This window comes from Benincasa hispida, chromosome 11 (assembly GCF_027475165.1).
Source record: "Benincasa hispida cultivar pf3 chromosome 11, pf3_genome.v1.1, whole genome shotgun sequence".
In the NCBI taxonomy this organism is placed as follows: Eukaryota; Viridiplantae; Streptophyta; class Magnoliopsida; order Cucurbitales; family Cucurbitaceae; genus Benincasa; species Benincasa hispida.
Genome location: NC_143488.1, coordinates 79,641,694 through 79,663,753, shown reverse-complemented (window position 1 = coordinate 79,663,753; position 22,060 = coordinate 79,641,694). Strand labels below are relative to the sequence as shown.

At 32.4% G+C, this 22,060-nt stretch overlaps 1 protein-coding gene across 2 annotated transcripts; it reads left to right on the top strand.

Annotated features, from left to right (window-relative positions):
- The first annotated feature begins 10,600 nt into the window (after positions 1 to 10,600).
- Positions 10,601 to 19,335, top strand: LOC120091473 (PQ-loop repeat family protein / transmembrane family protein). 2 transcript variants are annotated; one of them, XM_039049515.2, is made up of 14 exons: positions 10,601 to 10,802; positions 11,597 to 11,858; positions 14,016 to 14,058; positions 14,342 to 14,368; positions 14,479 to 14,571; positions 15,205 to 15,407; positions 16,221 to 16,386; positions 16,466 to 16,588; positions 16,909 to 17,028; positions 17,353 to 17,373; positions 17,534 to 17,592; positions 17,774 to 17,864; positions 18,052 to 18,178; positions 18,866 to 19,335. In XM_039049515.2, the coding sequence occupies exons 2-13, from the start codon at positions 11,623 to 11,625 to the stop codon at positions 18,130 to 18,132; spliced, it is 1,263 nt and encodes a 420-aa protein (XP_038905443.2). In that variant the 5' UTR covers positions 10,601 to 10,802; positions 11,597 to 11,622; the 3' UTR covers positions 18,133 to 18,178; positions 18,866 to 19,335. The 2 variants fall into 2 exon arrangements, with proteins under 2 accessions (XP_038905443.2, XP_090162808.1); XM_090306682.1 differs by lacking the exon at positions 10,601 to 10,802 and adding an exon at positions 10,933 to 11,142.
- Positions 19,336 to 22,060: the final 2,725 nt, after the last annotated feature.

Genomic DNA, 22,060 nt, shown 5'->3' with positions numbered 1-22,060 from the left:
TAAATAGTCTGTAGTAGATGGATAAGACTAGGTACCTTATCCTAGTGGCACTACGAATACGTCTACTTTGTAGACGTTACGATTGTTGTAAAATGCTACAAATGATCTGATCTTGATTGTTCATATGGAGACATGCGAGCGGAGGTATTCTATACAAAGAGTTTGTATAAGATTGGACTGCGAAATGAATAGTCTCTCTATATAACATCGTTGCTTGAAGAGACTTACATTTCACTAGGATGACCATAAGTGACTTGACCTTAATCCTGAATGAGTTGTGAACTACTGTCTATGAAAGTAACCATTTGATTTATATGGGTGAGAGTGGCTTTGTTAGCCGACTCAACAAGCCTATCATTTTGGGGACTTGTTTGAGTAGCGACCTAGGAACACAACTACACAAGATGGAATTCACTCCTTTCCCGACCTTAGGGAAAATAGACAAATTTCTCCCTTAATAGCGGATTCCGAGTCTTGAACATTGAGGCCTCAACTTCTTACTAGCCTGAAAGGTGTTAGTTTATAGTTGGATTCTAAACTGTTTGTTCATTAGAGGGATTAGTGGTATTTTAGGAGTTAGATGTAACTAATGGAGGCAGAATATGTAGCTGCTCATAAAGCTGCTAAGGAAGCTGTGTGGCTCATAAATTTTTTGGCAAATTCGGAAGTTGTTCCAAGCATGATTTTGCCTGTCGCCCTTTATTGTGATAACAGTGATACAGTGACAAACTCCAAGGAGCCTCATAGTCACAAACGTGGAAAGCATATAGAACACAAATATTATCTCATTAGGGAGATTGTGCAACGAGGAGATGTGATTATCATAGAGATTGCCTCAGAGCGCAACGTTATTGATCCATTTACAAAGGCTTTCATGGCTAATGTTTTTTAAGGTCACTTGAAGAGCATGGTCTACGAGATATGAGTCACTTCATCTAGGGCAAGTGGGAGATGTTGTTGGATATATTGTATGCCCTAGTTTATTGTATTGTATTTGATACTATACATTTCATGTTTGGTATTTAATACTTTATACTCTACTTATTCATTGTAATATATTTGATACGGTACATCCCACTCGTTTTAGGACAAGTGGGAGATTGTTGGAGTTAATGTCCTAAATCAAATGTATCTTATAGTTTGTAAAGAAAAATTATATATAGAATAAAATAAGAGGAATTTTATTAATGTTTAGATTGCATTAAATCAATCTAATAAATAAGATCCAAGGCTATTTTATGAAACTTAAACATGTATGTGGAGACATATAGGTAGATCACATTTAAGCGATAACCTAAACGGTCTGCAGTAGATGGATAAGACTAGGTACCTTATCCTGGAGACACTATGAATACGACTTGCTTTATAGATGTTACAATCATTATAAAGTACTACAAATGATCTGATCCTGATCATTCATGTGAAGACATGCGAGCGAAGGTATTCTATACAAAGAGTTTGTATAAGATCAGACCGCGAAATGAATAGTCTCTCTATATAACACTGTTGCTTGAAAAGACTTACATTTCACTAGAATGACTATAGGTGACTTGACCTTAATCCTGAATTAGTAGTGAACTTTTGTCTATTAATGCAATACTTTGATTTATATGGGTGAGAGTGACCTTGTTAACTGACTCAATAAGCCTACCATTTTGGGGACTTGTCTAAGTAGGGAGCTAAGAACAAACACAAGATGGAATTCACTCCTTTCCTGACCTTAAGGAAAATAAACAAATTGCTCCTTTAATAGCGGATTCCGAGTCTTGAACATTGAGGCCTTAACCTCTCACTGGCCCTAGAGGTGTTAGTGTTGGGTTTTATGTCCTAAAACTCGCAGTTTGTAATGTTAAACATATTCTATTATCAATAAAGATGTTATTGATGTTTATCCAATAAAATTGTTGTTTAATATGTGAATTAGACTTATAAAGTTTAAATCCAATAAATTAAAGATCCATGGCTATTATTTGAATACATGAACTTTATGTGAAGACATAAAAGTGGATCAAGTTCAGTAAATAGCCAAAATGGTCTATAGTATACGAATAAGACTGGGTACCTTATTCTGGTAATACTATCGAATGCGGCCCACTCTGTAGTTGTTACAATTTGTTGTAAAGTGCTACAAACGAAGTGATCCTGATTCATTAATGTATTGACATGAGGAGCGGGGGCGCCTATGCAATGAGTTTGCATAAGATCGGACCAAGAATTAAGTCACTCTTACTTTATAACGTTGTTTACTATATAAGACTGACTATTTCAAATCGATACCTAGGTAACTTGACCTTAATCCTAAGCTAACTATGAACTTCTGTTAGATTTTCATGGGTGAGGGTTGACTCAACAGCGCTGACTCAATAAGTCTCCTATTTCAAGGGTAAGATCGAGTAGATAGCTGGGGACATAGGGTGCAAGACGGAATTCACTCCTACTCGCTTTTAGGGATAGTAGAGAGGTTATTCCCTTAAGTGCTGACTCTAGGTTTTAAACAAAGGGCCCCACCTTCTCATTGGCCTGAGAGGGGCTCGGTTTAATGATTGGATCACAAACGAATTATTCATTAGAGGATCAATGGGACTTAAAGAGAAGATGTAATCTTGGTAAAATAACTTTTGGCCCAAGCGTTATTTTGAACAACCCGTGAAGGGTTAACTTACTAATCATGGTTATATCGAGTGGACATAATATATCTACAGTGAGGGGAGTGCAACTACTGGGCTTTAGTGGAGTAACCCGGTAGTTAACGAATGGTGGTTAATTAGGTTAAAGAGTTTAGTCAGCAAATCGCGGATTGTTGGAGCCCATGATCTATAGGTCCATGAGGTCTCCTTACTAGCTCATATCAGACTAAACCTTAGAATAGTGTGACGAACGAATTTGAAATGTTCAAATTCGATTTTTGGAGCAAAGCGGTAAATATATATGATATATTTAACCTAATGTTTAATTGTGAATTAAACAAAAAAGAGAGAGAGAAAATAGGGGATATTTAAATAAGATTTAAATATCAAGATTATGAATAGGGATTCATATTCATTGGGATTATTGTTGGATTTAATATTAAATTAAATTAATTAAATTGTTTAATTAATTATTTAATATTAATTTAATCTTAAAATTAATTTTAAAATTAAATGGAATTGGTCAAAATTGCATTAAAAGTCAAATTTGTTGACTAGGTCGTCAAAATTGTAATAAAAGTCAATATGTTGACTTTTGACTTTAATAGTCAAAAAGTCAAATTTGTTGACTTTGGACTTTGAGAATCAAACTTTGACCAAGTTAGTGAAAAGATCCAACATTTGTGAGTGGAAAATACCAACTTTTGCATGACTAAGTGTCGTCTTCATTTGAAGACACTTGTCTCACTAAATCCCACTTTGAGTTAATGGACTTTTTAATGTCAAATTCTCATCAAACTCAAAGTTGCATGTTTTGGATGTAATAACCTTTAAAAGGAAGAGTTTCTTGTTTTTTTAGAACGCTTGGCCATGGTGGAATTTGATGAGATTATATGATAATCTCATAACAATTTTCTCTCAAAGACTTAGCTTTTTCCTCTCCAAATTAGTCATTCACCGGATCCCACCATCCCCTTCTAAGGCCGAAGAATAGTCAGGAAGACTCTCGTGGTGGTCTATGAACCGCTTGTGAGGAGATTGAAGCTGATTTGGAGAAGACTACAAAGGTTGTATTATTTCTTCCCCCTTTTATTTATTTTAATTGCATGTTTATCCTTTGTAGTTAACCTAATTTGAGCACTTTAGATTCGTTTTTCTTCCGTTGTGCATATGTTCGTTCCATCAGTTAGTTTATAGTTGGATTATAAACTATTTGTTCATTAGAGGGATCAATGGTATTTAAGAAGTTAGATGTAACTACATGGGTAAAACCATATTATGACCAAGCTATAGTTATGAGCAATTTGTGATGGGTCGATTTACTGTTGATTGGTTATATCCATGAACACATAAATAAAACTACAATGTAAAGAGTGCAATTATGGGTCTTTAGTGGAGTGATCGGTAGTTAATCAAAATTGATTGATTTAATTAAAAAGTTTAATTAATTAATCTTATATCATTGGAGCTTTTAATCTGTAAATCCATAAGATCCACTTGTTAGCTCACTAAAGGATATATAAGAGGAATAGTTTGAATTGTTCAAATCAATTGCATATTAATGAGATTAATATAATATGGTTAATTGTAGATGTGATCTATAATTAAGAGAGAAAAATATTTGATTAAGATTCAAATATTAAAGAGATGTATACATATAAATATGTGAAAATTATATTTTGATTAATTCTATATTAAATATGATTTAATATAGTTGTTTAATTTATTAATTAATGGTCAATTAATTAATTAATTAATTTTTTAGAAATAGAGATAAATAAACATGGGATTTTACATATATTTAATATATTAAATATGATGTTTATTTATTTATTATATATATTAAATTGGATTTTAATATAATAATAATAATTTAATTTTTGGACTAATTAATTAAATAAAAGTTATTTAATTATATTAGAACTAGAGTAGAAATAGAAAAGACTAGGAGAAGGGGGTCACTCCTCCTCTCTGTAAATAGGTCCTCATGACCCATATTTGTGACACGGTTGAATTGAGAATTCTAAATCCTAGTCTCATGCTACTTCTCTCAAAATCTCTCTTTTTTTCTCTACTACTTCTTCCTCTTCCATGTCTTGGAGACCACAAATCCAATTCTTGGATTCCTAGAGAATAACAAGGTTTCACTTACGTTGGTATCCCTTGATCATTGAAGAGATGTTTCAGAGAAGACGCGAGGGAATCGTGAAGAATTTGGGAATCTACAAAGGTAAGGTTTAGCTATTCCCTTTTCTCTTCTCTTAAATACATACAAATCTTGATTGTTTATCCATTATGTTATTACTTTCATATCGTATTTTGTATATATAAAACCAAAAACAAAATTTCAAGACAATTACACACTTTTGCTTGAGATTTGATCCCGTACTAAGATGGGTCTTCAAAGGAGGTTAGGAATATATGTTGGATATGATTCCCCATTAATTCTTAAATATTTTGAACCCCTGATGGGTGATGTATTTACTATAGGATTTGCTGATTGTCATTTTAGTGAGACAATTTTTTCAACATTAGGAGGAGGAATTAAGAAGTTGGAAAAAGAAATTACATGGAATGCATCATTATTGTCTCATTTAGATCCCTATATAGATCAATGTAAACTTGAAGTTCAGAAGATAGTTCATTTGCAACATATAGCAAATCAATTACCAGGTGCACTTCTAGATGCAAAGAAAGTAACTAAATCATATATACCAGTTGCAAATGTTCCATCGAAAATTGATATCCCAACACAACAAGTTGTCACTAATGAGTCTGGAATACGCCAAATGCGTGGTAGACTAGTAGGTTCCAAAGATAAAAATACTCGAAAAAAGAAAAATAATTAATAGTAAAAAATATTTAGTTGAGGATGTAAATACTCATAAATAAATCTTTAATATGACTAGTGAAGAAGGTGAAATACCTAAAGATAATAATGAGATTTCAATAAACTATGCCATGATAGGAAAAAGATGGAACCAAACTCATGTAATTATTAACAATATTTTTGCGTATAATGTTGCTCTTGATATTATATCTGAAAATGAGGATTCTGAACCAAAATCTTTGAAGAATGTCGACATAGAAAAGATTGGCTTTAGCAGAAAGAAGCAATTGAGGCAGAATTAAACTCACTTTTAAAATGTAATGTTTTTAGACTAGTAGTTCGAACACCAGAAGGTGTCAAATGTTGGGAATGTTCTAAAACTTGTAGTTTGTAAACATTAAACATATTCTATTCACAATAAAGTTATTATTGAAATTTTCTATCAATAAAGGTGTTATTGAATTGCATTCTTTTATAAATCCAATAAACTAACTCATGACTATAATATGAATACTTAAACTTTATGTAGAGACATAAAAGATGATCAAGTTTAATATATAGCCAAAAAGGTCTATAAGTAAATTGATAGGGTTGGGAACCTTATCTTGGGGACACTATGGATGCGGTTGTCTTTGTATGTTGATACAAACGATGTGATCTCAAAATCGTTCATATAGAGAAATGCGAGTGGGGGAATCCTATGGAAAAGAAATTTGCATAAGACCAGACCACGAAATAGTCACTTTTTTTTATAATAACCATTTACTGTTAAAACTAACTATTTCAAATTCGATGACCTAAGGTAAATCGATCTTAATCCTGAGCTAATTATGAACTTCTATCTATTCAGGATTATCCTCTAATCTGCATAGGTGAGAGTGGTTCAACATCACCGCTCAATAAGCCTCCCATTTCAGGAGTAAAACCGGATAGATAGTTGGGGACATAGTCTTACAAGATGGAATTCACTCCTACCCAACTAAGGGTCAGCAGATAGGTTATTTCCTTAAGTGCCGACTCTTGGTCTTAAACAAAGGGGCCACACCCTCTGGTGACAGAGAGGGATTCAGTTTATTAGTTGGACCACAAACCAATTGTTCAAAAGAGGTTTAGTGGAGACTTAAGGAACAAGATTTTTTATCTGGATCCAGTTGGTTCGTTTGAATTGTTGCCTGTGAAGGATCAACTTACTAATTATGGTTAAACCAAGTGCACAGAAATATATCTACAGTGAGGTGAGTGCAACTATTAAGCTATAATGGTATGTCTCGGTAGTTAACGAATATTGATTGATTCGATCTAAATAGTTTAGCCAATAAATCTCAAATCGTTGGAGTTCATGATCTATAGGTCCATTAGGTCCCTCTACTAGCTCTGATTAAACCTTAGAATAGTATATTGAGAGGATTTGAAATGTTCAAAATCGGTTTAGGGTTTGGATAATTACATTCGATATAATCAACATTTGATTAATGAATTAAACGAATTTGAAGAGTTGAAAAATATTTAAATTTGATTTAAATATCATGTACATGAATAGTGATTCATGTATGGATTAGATGTTTTATTAATTTAATATTTGATATTAAATTTATTTATTTAATTACTTATTTAAAATAAATTATTTTAAGTGAATTTGAAATTGAAAATTCAGAAATTAATTTTATTTTAATTTAATTTGATTTTATTTGAAAATAAAATTAAATTAAAAAGAAAATTAAATTTGAAAAATGAAAAGTGGGTTTTTCCTATTTTTACATTTTCCTAACACCTAATCCACTTAATTAGTGGATGTTTAATTGTCAAGCTTTCCACTTCTTTAAATTTGCATGACTAATTTGAATAAATACTTGGTTATTTGCTGAAAATCGGGCATGCAATATTGAAAGAAAAAGGTGAAAATTCTGAAACTATTTTCTACTCTCCATCTCTTAAAACCCTCACCAATTCCCTCTCAATTTGAGTTCCATAGCTCAATTTATGTCCTAAAGATAGTAAAGAAGACTTTGGTGATGGTCTACTGCTGAGTTTGAAAAAGAAATCGGAGAGGAATAAAGCAATCTGGTAGATTCTACAAAGGTTGTATTTTACAAACCCCTTTTTTCTTATTTTTTTTTTTTACTGAACGTGCATGCTTTTCCTTCTAAATTGATGTAGTTAAAGTGCTTAGATCCTTGATAGCTTCCATATATTGATTTCAACTCCATCATGAAATCTGTGAGATACAAATGAGTATTTGTGAGAAAAATAAATGAAATTAATGTGGTAACAAGATACAAAGTAAGACTAGTTGCACAATGTTTCTCACAAAGACCTGATATTGATTATGAGGAGACATTCTCTAGTAGTGGATGTAATTACACTAAGATATTTAATTGGTCTGACAGTATATGAAAATATGGATATGCATCTCATGGATGTAGTCACAACATATTTAAATGAATCTCTTGATAATGATATTTATATAAGAATCCTATAAGGATTTAAGGTATCAGAAACATATAAACCAAATTTCCTGGAATTGTATTCAATAAAGTTACAAAGATCATTATATGGATTGAAACAATCGGGACAAATGTGGTACAATCGTCTGAGTAGATATTTGTTGAAAAGAAATATCAAATAATCCAATATGTCCGTGTGTTTTTATGAAGAAATCACAGTCAGGATTTGCTATTATAACTGTATATGTTGATGATTTAAATATAATTGGAACTCCCGAAGAGAAGATAATAGAATATCTTAAGAAAGAATTTGAGATGAAAGATCTCGGAAAAACAAAATTTTTCCTTGGTTTACAAATTGAGTATTTAGCAGTTGGGATATTTATTCATCAGTCAACTTATATAGGAAAAAATTTGAAAAGATTTTATATGGACAAAGCACATCCATTGAACAATGGAAGTTCATTCATTAGATGTGAGGAAAGATATATTTCGACCTCGAGATGATAATGAAGAACTTCTTGGTTTTGAAGTACCATATCTTAGTGCAATTAGTGCACTTATGTATCTTGCTAATAATACAAGAACAAATATTGCATTTTCAGTAAATTTATTAGCAAGATATAGTTCTTCTCTAACAAAAAGACATTGGAGCGGAATTAAGCATATACTCCGTTATCTCCAAAGAATGATTGATATGAGTTTGTTTTATTAAAATAAATCAAATTTTGATCTAGTTGGTTATGCAGATTCTGAATATTTATTTAATCCACACAAAATTAGACCTCAAACAGGTTATCTATTCACATATGGAGGAATTGTTTTATCGTGGTGGTCAATGAAACAAACCATAATGGCTACTTTCTCAAATGATACTGAAATTCTTGCAATTCACTAGGCTAGCCGAAAATGTGTATGACTAAGATCAATGACTCACACATTCGTGAAACATATGACTTGTCTTTTAATAAAAATCTTCCAACAATATTATATGAAAACAACACAACATGCATATCCCAAATCAAAGGAAGATATATTAAAGGAGATAGAATAAAGTATATTTCACCAAAGCTTTTCTACACTCATGATCTTAAAGAAAATGGCTACATCACCGTATAACAAATTTGTTCGAAAAATAACCTAGAAGACTTATTTACAAAGGCATTACTACCGTAATCTTTGAAAAACTAGTGCACAATATTGGGATGTAGCGACTCAGAGATCTCAAGTGATGTTTCCATGAGGGGAGTAAATATACTTTCTAGGAGTATAATATGTAACATGTACTCTTTTCCCTTCACTAGATGTTTTTTCCTTTGGGTTTTTTCTAGTAAAGTTTTAACGAGACATATTTCATATATATAATGGACATTTAAGAGAGAGTATTATAGATATTATGATAATAAATGTCTATTAGATGCTCATGCTTAGTGTCTATTGACCATATGTCATGTCTCCATTTTCCAAAGTGTTGTCCATGTGTTTCAACATTGTACATTATTAATGTCTATGTAATCTACTTTTACTTGCCAAATTCTCTATAAATAGTGGCATTCGGTGAGTTTTGGAAGACACATATTGGAAAATTTTCGTGAAAATTGGAGAAAATTGAGAATTTAGGGAAATTTCTTATTTTATATTTTGCTAATTTATTTAATATTATACATTATTGATATCTATATTTCTATTGTGCTCCTCAAGTTCACAACATTATTATTATTATTATTCTTTTTTTGAGTTCTTTAGTATCACCTACAATGATTATAATTCCTTCTTTTTTTAGAAGCATAAGAAATGAAAGCTAATTATATACATAATATTAAGTTTTAATAGCTCATCTACATTTTCATAGAGTATGACATCGGCAACTTCATTAATAGTAAGAGATCAATAACAAAAGTTCACTAATATAAATATATTATAATGATAAAAATATAAATTTGTTTAAAAAATTAAAAAAAATATATATTTATTTATTTATTTAAAAACATCTTTAATTTTTTTAAAAAGATATTAACACTTTCTTTGTGATATTAAGGAGCTATTTGTTTGGTTGGAATGAAATAAATTTGGAATGGAATGCAACCCAAAACATACCCCATTTGTAATATTAAACTTATTTTGTTTCCACAGTTTTTAACTCGACCATCTTTTCTACCATTTTTAACTCGACCATCTTTTCTACCATTTTTAACTCAACCATCTTTCCTACTATTTTCAAGTCCTATCATTCTATGGAACGCTTCCATCCAATGAGTGACATATGTCACTATTATGACCCACCTTCATTTTATCTAACAAATCCGTCCTCTTTTTTTCTCTCATGTTTAATTTACATTATTTTTTTTATAACAACTTTCTCTGCGAGGTTTAATGTATATTATTTTTTGTAACAACTTTCTTGCTCATCTTTAATTTATACATATATTTTTTTATATATTCTTAATTTTGATTGGTTTATTTTCTCTTTCTTACCATTGATTTTCAACCCTTCATATTCTTTTTCTTTTTCTTTTCTCATTCTGTCATTTTTATCTTCTTCACCAATTTCGTAAAAGAAAAACAAAAAAAGAATAGGAATAGATATGGAAGTATTGAAATTAATTTGAAAATAAAAGCTACAGAATTCCAACACTCCTATAATTCCATTATATTCCAACCTTACAAAAAAACCTATGACATTTCAAACATTAATCACACACAAAACCAAAAAAACTCCTTATTCATCAAACAAACTTTTGTTTTAACTCAAACAACCTTCAATTCAAAGATTTAGAAAAATATTGAAGAAAGAAAATCCGGGTGAAACGGCTGTGATTGCTATCGCCAACAATGCAAAAAGAAACTTGTAGAAAAAGGTACAGAGAATCAAGATAAATGCTCCAATGGCGCCATAAACAGGTATATAATTATGAGATATGATTGATTTTCTTTCTACTGTCCTTTGTATTTATGCATGTATATGTATATATATATATATATCACAGCTACGCCCATAGCTATATATATATATATATTATATGAAGTGGCGGATGAATGCAACAGCCACTTGTCACTGCAGAGCTTTGCAAGAGAGAGAAAGAGTGATGTTGCTTTTGAGATTCAGAACCTAAAAATCGTTTAATAATGGTTTTGATTTTGGGAGTTTTCGTCACGAGAAGCTCCATGGATATGGAGTATTTGTGTTTTTAAACTCGAGACTTCTCTTATTTTCTAGACTTCGCTTCATCTCTCTTCCTCGGTTAGCGATTTTCTTTGTTCGTCATTGTCTTGTCTTCATTATTCGATACGATTGTAGTTGAATTTGGCGTAAATCTTTTGTTTCGTTTGGGGTTTGAAGAGGTTGAATGAATTCAGGATTATATATATAAATGTATTTGAATGTGTGTTCATTTGACCCTTTTTCTGATCTCATCGTATGGAAGTGTTTATTCGCTTCCGATCATATTACTGTTCTATTGAGAATGTCTTTTACATCTATTTTTGGTGCAACTCCTTGATGATTCTCTATATATTCTGTTCTGGAAAAAGGGAAACGAGTGGGAAAATCTTTACAATAAGAACTAAGAAATCTCTAGCGCTTGTAAATATTTAGGATAAGGAAAAGTTGAGTGATTCTATATATTTCATCATTTTTCCTCTATGTTATTCTAATGGTTATGTTCTCTCATTCTCTCGTGAACTCTCTTGCTCAGATTGAAGTCAGAATAGTGGGAAGCAAATGGGACTATTTCAAAGCTCAAAATCCATTTGCCCCAGCAACAAGCATTGTTCGGAATGGGTAAAGAAAAATATGAAATACTGCCTTTGCAATGCTAAAGATGGAGTTTCGCTCACTCTGGGAATGATTAGTGTTATCAGTTGGGGTGTAGCTGAGATACCCCAAATCATTACAAACTACAGGGAAAAATCTTCTGAAGGCCTGTCTCTTGCCTTCTTGCTAACATGGATACTGGGGTATTTCTTTTTTCTTTTTTCTTTTCTTTCCTTCTCTTTGATTTTTCGCTTGCTAAGGCTGGGTATTTGATGTACTACCAAAAGTCTCAATTGAATGAAAATGATTATCTCCTCTAAATGAGGGAGGAAGTCTTTATTTATATGGGAAAAGTAATTACAAGATGCTAACAAATTCTTATAACAACCAGAATTACTAATTAACTAACTTCTTGGTTAGTTTTACAAAAGGGCCTTCTCGGCACTTGCACCATATTAAGACTAGACTCGCCCAGGGGCAAAGTAAGGCTTCAAATCAGCAACGTTGAACACTGGATTAATGTGCAAGTTGTTTGGTAACTCATTGCGGTATGCATTGGTACCATACTTCTCTAACACCTTAAATGGCCCAAGCTGCATATCTTTCAATTTGTTGTAGGTTCCGAGAATGGAGCTTTGCATAAATGAATCATCACTGGGTCTCCTTCAAAATGAGCTTCTCTATTTGTGTAATATGAATTTATTTAAATGAATGGATAGTGTACTTATAATTAAAGACTTTTAGTTTGATTAACGTAATTTATCCAAGAGCATGTTCATTGAAATTTTGTTAATCTTGGCGTGGTTGGCTATTACCAATTACAAGTTACAGTTAGTGTACTCTAATAATTGAGAACAATGATTTTTGTGATTCTTTCTACGTCTAATGGTGTTGAAAACACTTGTTACACTTTTTTTTTTTTTTTTTTTCCTTTTTGATAATTAGTGTTATGGACTCTGCTCCTTGTATTAAGCTCATGGCTCATCTCTACTAATTTTGGTGAGGCTTTCCGTACTTTAGGCCTACTGCAGGAAACAAGTTGTTTAGTTAAGTTTTCCAATTTGGAGCTTCAATACAAGACTTTGGGTGGGTGGGGGATTTCCAAACATCACGAGCCTTTGGAACAGCCACCCTTGAGGGTCTATTGACATCTATTTTCATATAACTCCCTCCTGGAGGAATGCAGAAGGATCGCAGTGTTGCCCTTTTAGGACTTTATAATTTCTGCAAATTTTGAGGACGGTTTCAAGATTTTCTCTTCCCAATTAACTTTAGAGCTTTTACAAAAATTACTAAACATCTGAGTTGTTCACTAGTTGATTGGATATAAGTATTAATTTTGACTTGAGCTCATGTCCGATGGCACTTAAACACTCTTAAGCAAATAGAACCTTCTTCCGCCCAGCACCCAGAAGGGAGTGTGGGGGAGATGGATAGGGTTCTTTAACATTGTTATTTGTTAATCAATATTTACCGTTAACCACTTACAGTGTTATAATTTAGAACTTGGTAGAATTCCTTATACGGTTTTTCTGGACTGCTTCAGATGTAGTACAAAATGTTAGCCAGATCTTTGAGGTAAGGGTATTCAAATAACCCGACAACCCGGACTACCCAACCCAAAATGTAAGGGTTGGGTTGGGTTAGTTTTGTTATTGAGTTGGGTTAGGTTGAATTTTTCTATTTTTATTGGATTGGGTTGGTTCGTGGGTTGGCTAAAAATTTGGGTTGACCCAACCCAACCCAACCCGAATTTTGTGTATATATATATATATATTCCTCTTTGTTTAAAGTTTGATTTCTTTGTATTGATTAATTTTTGAATTTTTAATATTTTTCTTTTAAAATTGTTATGATATTTGTCTTTGTTTAAAGTTTACAATAAATATCATAGATATTTGGTATTTAGCATCTTAATTTTATGTGATTTTAGTTATTAGTCATGTGTTGTATATAAATTTACATATTTTTCATTAAAAATAAGTTATAACCCGACAACCCAACCCGGGTTGAGTTGGGTTGGAAACTTTATTTGGGTCATTTGGGTTGTCAATCAAACCAACTCGAATTTTCGGGTTGATCCAAAAAATACCTTCAACCCAACCCATGTACATCCCTACTTTGAGGTATGGATTCACAAACATAAGCCTTTAATTAGCCAATCACGTGATATGTGCTTTGAATAGTATTCTTTTGAATTGATTGAGTTGACTGAGTAATACATTTCATATCTACATGTCTCACTTATTTTACTTTTAAAGTTGCTAAGACGCTAAGCAGAGTTTAGTCATCTCTGCATTAAAATTCCTTCATTCCTATCTGTCAGTGGAATTTTACATTTTAGCTAATTTTTTTTGCAGAGATCTTTTCAATGTTTTTGGCTGCATATTGGAACCAGCAACAGTAAGTGGTTCTACTAAATCTAAAGAATTAATGCCTTTCTTTTCATTGGCAAATTCCTGAAGATAAGTTAACGTTGACTATATCTGTAACTGTTTGTGCAAGCAAATAAATCCCCATCTAATAACCACATTTCTCATGGTAACCATGTCAGAGTCATTCCTTGGCATGTTTGCATGACACAATGAAATTGTGCGGCTTGAACTTATACATGTTTTAGAAATTTATCTGGTCAGATCCTACATGTTTATTTATTTATTTTAACTTTGTCTGCTTGTTTATGCAGCTTCCAACTCAATACTACATGGCATTGGTATGGTCCAAGCTTTTGAAATATTTTTTCAAGTCTCATTCCATCCAAATATTGCATACCTCCTTCTTTCTTCTGATATTGGTGGAAATCATTATCATGCTGGTATACAGTTGTATACGATCACAACAGGGATTTTGCTTACACAGACCTTATATTATGGGCACATATATCCTCAAATGAAGTATCGGCGGAGACAGTGCAAGGTTATACATTCTTTTTTCTATTCACCACTTGTTGCTTGTCTACACACATCATTTATGTGTGTATATAAAGATATGCTACTATAGATACGTACATACATATACATGTACACTTTCACTTATGACACATTCATGGATGAGAAATAGTTTCCAGTTAAAGCTGATGTATTTTTCCTTATCAATTAAATCTGTAGTTTCTTTTGAAAATGTTAAGTTCTCTCAGGTTACATGGTCCAAAACATCTCGAATAGAGAGTGTCCCTCCGTCTACAACCTCGATACCCAACATTAGGGGAGAGACGTGGTTCCTTAAATTTCTCTCTAGATGTTTTAGCAATTTATTTATTGTGGTACGCCGCATTTCCATCACAGTGCCTGCTGTCTGAACACTGGGGTGATGATATTTAATTCAATTCTTTTGGTTCTCCTTTGGGCCGTAATGTCCTAAGTAATCATCAAATACTGTTAGGCACAGGAAAATGTACATTATAGATGAAGCTCTTTATACAAAGATGAATTCTATTTATTTTTCATACTGCTATTTGTGAAACTACCGAATGCCTTAGGTTCTTTTTCTACAAAAATGAATCTTATTTGTTTTCCCTAATATTATTCCTCAATTTTCTGCATGCCTCAGGGTCTTGTTCAGAGTGATGCCAATGCACAGATTGATGCACATGATAAAGTCCAACAGAGTTATGGCAGTGTTAATGTGAAAATCAACAATGACGATGACATGAGCAATTTCAATACTTCAAGAAGAGAAAGGGCTTCAACTAATCCTATTCCTCTTCCAATGCTTCGGCAAAATAGTTCCATGGGACGAGAACTATACTACATGTAAATATTTTATCCTTTCACTGTTCAGCTTCCTGTTTTAGTCCTATATCATGTAAAAGTCACAATCATATGATATTATTGTGATTAGTCGAGTTTAGTCTTCAATCTGAAAATTATAATTTTTTTAAAATAAACCTAGAATGTTAGTCACCTTGAAGATAGAAGTTAATTAATTTACAGAGTGAGTTTCAATGTTAGAAATGTAATGTCATAACTCAGTCATTCAACTCTATTCCCACTAAACAAGGGACCATGTAATCACTTCAATCTACCTACCTTATTGATTTTATAAGGTTTGAAATACCTTTGGTTTATTCAGCCTCTTGCTTGGATCGTGATGACCTCTCTTCTTCCCCTGCCTTAGTCACTCTTTAACACCTTTCATGATAGAGAAATTGAAAGTTTTGGAAGGCTAATTAAAATAATTGATAATAACTCTCCAAAGACTCTAAGAAATGGGATCTTGTTGGCTCTGGTCTCTACACTCTAAATCCCTTTTTAACACCTGCCCTAGAGAGTTATATCTTAATCCCTAAGAAGTGGAAGAGGATTTGGGATGGTAAGTTTCCAAGGAAAGCTGAAGTAATTCTTATCTATGCATTTCTTCTCAAATTTGTATGAATTTCCTTGGTAGTGGGACGACTTCAATCATCTTTACCTACAATGCTGGCTTGGCGGTAGAAATTGAACAATTATCGCTTCTTTTGTGTTTTACTAGGGATTTCTAGTCTTACTCTTTTGTATATAACTTTTTTTTAATTAAATGGTATGTTCCCTGTCCTTATTTTCTCTCATTTATTTGTAAATAATCAGGTCAGCAAGATCTCTATCAAGGAGTCATACTCCCACAGCAGGGTCTTTTTTAACACAAAAAATGACTCCTCCTCATACTCAGAACCCAATGCAAGAGCCTCTGCTTGATGGAAATGAACCATCGCCATCTGCAACGCCTCCCAATGTCAAGAATATGCTATGTGTGGTAAGCTATATTGAATAATTCTTAGTACCCGTTGTTTGTAACATATTATAACAGGTATAGTTTGAACTTTCGTTACCAGGTCTCCATGTTGACTTTCGTTGGCACACTCAATCACCATCAATCTGCAGAAAACAGATTTCACAGAGTCTCTGACAATCCGAAAAAAGGATTTCTCATACCAGTAGGTCGAAAGCTTTTACAGGTAAGCCTAACATGAACTTAGTTTTTTCATGTATATGTTAATTGGAGCCGGCAGATTAATTTTAGGGTCCAGGAGTTTGCAAAAACTACTAAGCAACCTAGGAAATCCATGCTTGAGAAGCTTTCCTTCTTCTTCTTCTTCTTCTTCTATTTTATTTTATTTTTTAAATAATATCTTTCTAGATGATGGCGCTGCATTAATGATATGCATTTCATATTTTAACTTTTTTGCATCCTTTGGGATGAAAGTTGACTTGAAGACAATTTTAAAGTTCTGATATTCTAGTGGAGATATAAAATCATTTTCTGTGGAAATTCCAGGTTGCTGGCGATCTGTTGCAAAATAATGGCAACGAAGGAAGCAGTGGAATTGGAACTTACCTTGGTTGGGCAATGGCAATTATATATATGGGTGGACGACTTCCTCAAATTTGCTTGAATGTGAGATTCTCTTTACGAAAGCTTAAGGCGAAGAAAATCTTATTTTATTACCAATGTTTGGGCTGTATATTTCTTCTCATACATAATTTGGTCCATAGGGACAATTGGCTTATATGAAACCTAGTCTGTGCAGGGCTCTGTTTGTGCCATAAAATTAGAAAGTTGTATGTATGCAACTTGGTGTAAGATTTGAATAATTAAGCCCTAGCCTATTTTTCTCAATTTTATTAGCATCCATGTGGTTTTTTTGGGGCTTCAAATAGTAACATTTGAATCTATATGGTTATAAGGTATTGACACTTGGTTGTTTGTTGACTTTTGCAGATAAGAAGGGGCCATGTTGAGGTATTGATAATTATTGTGCAATTAGTTTAGTATGGACTTGTTTATACTTTTGCTACATCCTTTACAAATTTAAATGAGTTACGTGCTGTTATTTAGAGGATGGTTTATAGTGCAGCAGCATGGGAGTTGAATTAACTAAAAATTTTCAATTATTGTGCAGGGTCTTAGTCCGTTGATGTTCATTTTTGCTTTAATTGGAAACTCCACGTATGTAGCAAGGTGAATGTTGCCTATCCTTCAACTCTTGTTTTCTTGCTTCTTAGCTTGTGTTTATTGAAAGTTCCTTTGGGAATCATAGAGTTTGTGAACTTCAATCATAAGTTTTTGTAGCCTATTTTCTATTCTTGGAGGTCTTGGAATCTAATCATAATAATGTCTACTTTGATCATTTCTTTTATAGTATACTTGTAAGCAGTACCAGTTGGTCGAAGATCAAACCAAATCTCCCATGGCTTGTGGATGCATTTGGATGTGTGCTTCTCGACACTTTTGTATCCTCATTATCAATTTATGACGCCTGCTTGGAATATGTACTGTGTTACAGAAATTTTTTAGCCTTTCTTAAACAGACCGGTCCTTGCTAACACGGTCCTTGCTAACACTCTTGTTTTATGACCTTCAGTGGTTTTACTCTTCCAATTTTGCCAGCACAGAAACAAGAAACCTTAACTTCTTCAGATACTGATACAATTTATATATTACCACTACCGGATACAACAAGATGAAGAAGATAAGCTCTTGTCGCCAAATGAAACTTAGGATTGATACGGTTTTAATATGACAAGGAGACGAAATGATTGCTAAGGTCTCACTTTCTTTATACCCACCCTGTTTTTGTTTAGTTCCATACATCTTTACTTATTTGGTGCTTTTAAATTTTATATAATGCAAGTGACTAGCAATATGGTAGAAAAAAGCATGAAATATAAATATAAAAACAAGGATTTGAAAGAGATGGAAGATATATGAATGCTCAGTAGCTTTACATAATACATTTGGCTGATTTCTTTTTCTTGTGAATTTTAATAATTGTTTTTTCTGCTTATAATTGTCCCTAAGACGAAACTCGAGGATAAAGAAAGATTATCATGCAATACAATTCATAGAGAGTTGACAAAGGATTGAGAGTTTAAATTGAATGATAGCTTGGTAGAATAATTAAAGTTTAAATGAATCTTGACTTCATGTGAAATCAACTACTTACCAAAATTTTATGTTCTGTTAAATAGATTGAGTGTATCTTCTAGGTAACATAATGGAAACAGCTTTGCATTCAATAGTTTTGGTTCTTTAATGAATCATCTAGACCAGGAATTGAAAATGAAATATAGTTTTTGTATGTTTGTTTTGTTTTGTTTTTTTAGTTTTTTCTCCCCCTGTTATATTGTTCTGTGCAATTTGTTTCTGCAGTTCTATTGATAATTTTTGAACTTTGGATTAGAATTAGTTGTCAAATATTTTTGGATGATAATCAGCGAAGTTTACATTGTAGGTAATTCGTCGTACGGGCCCAGTTGAAGCTGCAATGGACGTGTAACTGATGTCTTTCCTGGCTTCCTATGTGCAATCATGCACAAGCTTTACTCGGCCAAGTTAATAGACAGCTCTGCTGGCTCTCAACTTTATCGTTCTAATAGTCGGTCAATTTTGGAACACAAAAAAATACAAAATTCACACATCGATTTCTCATTCTTTAGTCTTTTAGAATTTGATTGATGCTTGAGTTTATGTCTTTCCAAGTTAACATCACAAATCTGGATTCTATTTGATCATATTGCATAAATGGATGGTGTTTGGTTGGAATAGTTTCAATTCTCCAGTTGAAGTTTGTACCATTTCAAGGTTAATCTTGATATGTAACACAGGATAGAGGATTGTGGAAATTCTTTTACTGCTCTTGGAATCTTCTACTCTTGGATACATGGCTCCCCAACAAATAACAAAGCATATGTTTACAGGTTATAGGCTTTAATATCTCTTTCTAATACAATATACTTTTTACAGGAAATTCGAGGCGATAGGTCATGAAATTAATACAATATAATTAATGTTTTTTAGTCGTGGAGTTTACTTGTCTTTAGACCCTTTAGACTACTATTTGATAGTGAAAACATCTTTTTTTTACCCATTGTTGGTACGTGTTTTTTGACATGGGAAAGTGTTTTAGAAGCATTTTACTGAGCGAACTTTTTTCCTTTTTTGCTATTTCTGAAAATATTTTGACATATATGAAAATTTTTCATATATATATATATATGTATGTGTGTGTATATATATGTGTGTATATATGTATTTATGTGTATATTCCTTCTTCTAGCCATACTAATCCAAAAGTACACCAAAGTACATCGACGTTTTTCTATAAATCCTTTTGAAAAAAGTGCCAATAAAGATTTTAAATGGTTTAAAAGCACATGTGAGGACGGTAATTATACAACTTATTGGTTAAATAAAACAATAAGACCACGTTTATATTAGGAAAATAGGTATAAATCAATTTCAATTCGGTTTGTGGGTCTCATCGGATTATTTTAGTTTTTGTTTACACATCCATTCGTAATCGTAATTAAAAGTGGAGTCATTGTATCATTCGTAATGAAATTATGTAATCTGATTGAGCTTGGAAAGGTCCTAAATCCAATTGCGTTTTGTCTCAATTTTCATCATTTACCCTCTGAAATAAGGAGATACCGGTTTACAGTTGGAATTATCGGTATCGATTTCGGTCGCTTTAACATTTTATCGCACTTTCTTTGTCTTATCGATCTACTTGTTACTATGGTGAAGTCGATAATGATTAAGATACCGGTGCTTTTATCGATTTTATTTTGTTTGATTGGTTCGAATGTTGAATTTTTAAATTTTTGTTATAACCATATTCATGCTATGGTTATCGATCTACCACTATAATATTCCGTCGATAGGAAAAATTTATTATATAACGTGGTTGTCTGATTAAGCCTCATGCATATGAATTTACCAGTTCATTCATACTCATGTAATCTCACAAACAAAATATTCATTCATTTGTAGGAAAAAAGTTTATATAAAATAAAGTTAAATACAATAGAGAAGATAATCATACAAGAGAGAGTTAATGGGATAAGAGTTTGTCATTCATCAAACTAAAACAAAAAATGCAAACCTCAACCCCTCAACCCCACCACAAGAAGAACCCTACTTAGAGTCACTATATATATGATTACCAATGTTCGTTTAGAGTTCTTCTTCTGGACCTTCGTGCCACTTGGTCCTTCTCCGACATGCCGCTTCCTCCCCCCCCCCCCCTCTTGTAGGTATTTAGGGCAGTTGACCGATATAAGAGATTTATCAATATATCATTTTTTATACCGACTTACTGCTATATGACCTAATCGACATGATCATCAGTGAAGCATACTGATAGACGATAAGGAAGTCGATTTCTAGATTGATAAGTATAAACAAAAGATATAAAAAATCAAATAGAGTCGATATAACTACCGATGAACGAATGTAATACTAAATAAAAATAGTGTGACCAGATTAATGGCGACTTCATACTAGAGGTGTCCAAATAACCGATAACTTGAACAACTCGGATTATCCAACCCAAATATAAGGGTTGGGTTTGATTAATTTTGTTCTTGGGTTGGGTTGGGTTAAGCATTTTCTATTTTTGTTTGGTTAGGTTAGGTCACAGGTTGGCTAAAGAAAAATTTGGGCAACCCAACTGGAATGGTATATATATATATATATATTTCTCTTTGTTTAAAGTTTATTACTTTGAATTGATTAGTTTGTGAATTTTTAATATTTTTCTTTTAAAATTATTATGATATTTGTTTTTGTTTAAAATTTGTAATTAATATTATAGATATTTGGTATTTAACATTTGAATTTTATGAGATTTTAGTTACTAATCACGTGTTGTAGAAAAATTTACATATTTTTAATTAAAAAGAAAAAAAAACTTTCTAATCCGACAACCCAACCCAAATTTAAAAGGTTGGGTTGGAGACTTTATTTGGGTTTTTTGGGTTGCCAACCCAACCAACCTGAATTTTTAAGTTGGTTCAAAAAACACTCTAACTCAACCCAACCCAACCCACGTACACCCCTACTTCATACTTAAAGTAACGACACCAAACATGCAAGTTTCAATTTCGAACAACATTTGGAATTTGGATGTATATATTCCTTGAACCCTAATTGTATGTGTTATGAACAATTAATTGAAGACAATTGCCGGTTGATATGAAGTAAAAAATCGAAGTAAAAGGTAGAATATGTTATACTTACATGAGAACGAGTGAACAAATGATCGATGAAAACTGGAAAATGAAAATCGGAAGATGAATCATGAGGAAGTAAAGAATACTAGGTTAAACAGTCGACAGATTGTTTGAAATGGAGATGAATGGCCATGTTCGATGTTGTCAATCAAAAATGGCATGATGAGGGTAGTTTTGTCATTTTTGTTTCACCTTGAATTAATGGTTTGAAATAAATAGGCTCAATCACAATCATATTGCTTTTGAAAAATTAGATGAGTAAACACGAACAATCACAATCACATTGGTTAATAATTGAGACCCATTTCGATTGATGATCCAATTGAAAAAAAATCCAAAATCACACCATTTTTCATCCCCCCCATGTAAATGTGACCTAAATGAGATTCTATAAGGTAAAGGTAACTTTATAC

What these genes read in the sequence shown, in the direction of transcription:
- LOC120091473 (XM_039049515.2), top strand. Translation starts at nt 11,623, where the DNA reads ATGGGACTATTTCAAAGCTCAAAATCCATTTGCCCCAGCAACAAGCAT. An exon ending in ATCGGCGGAGACAGTGCAAG is followed by an intron (nt 14,572 to 15,204) that starts GTTATACATTCT and finishes TGCATGCCTCAG; the next exon opens with GGTCTTGTTCAGAGTGATGC. An exon ending in TAAGAAGGGGCCATGTTGAG is followed by an intron (nt 17,374 to 17,533) that starts GTATTGATAATT and finishes ATTATTGTGCAG; the next exon opens with GGTCTTAGTCCGTTGATGTT.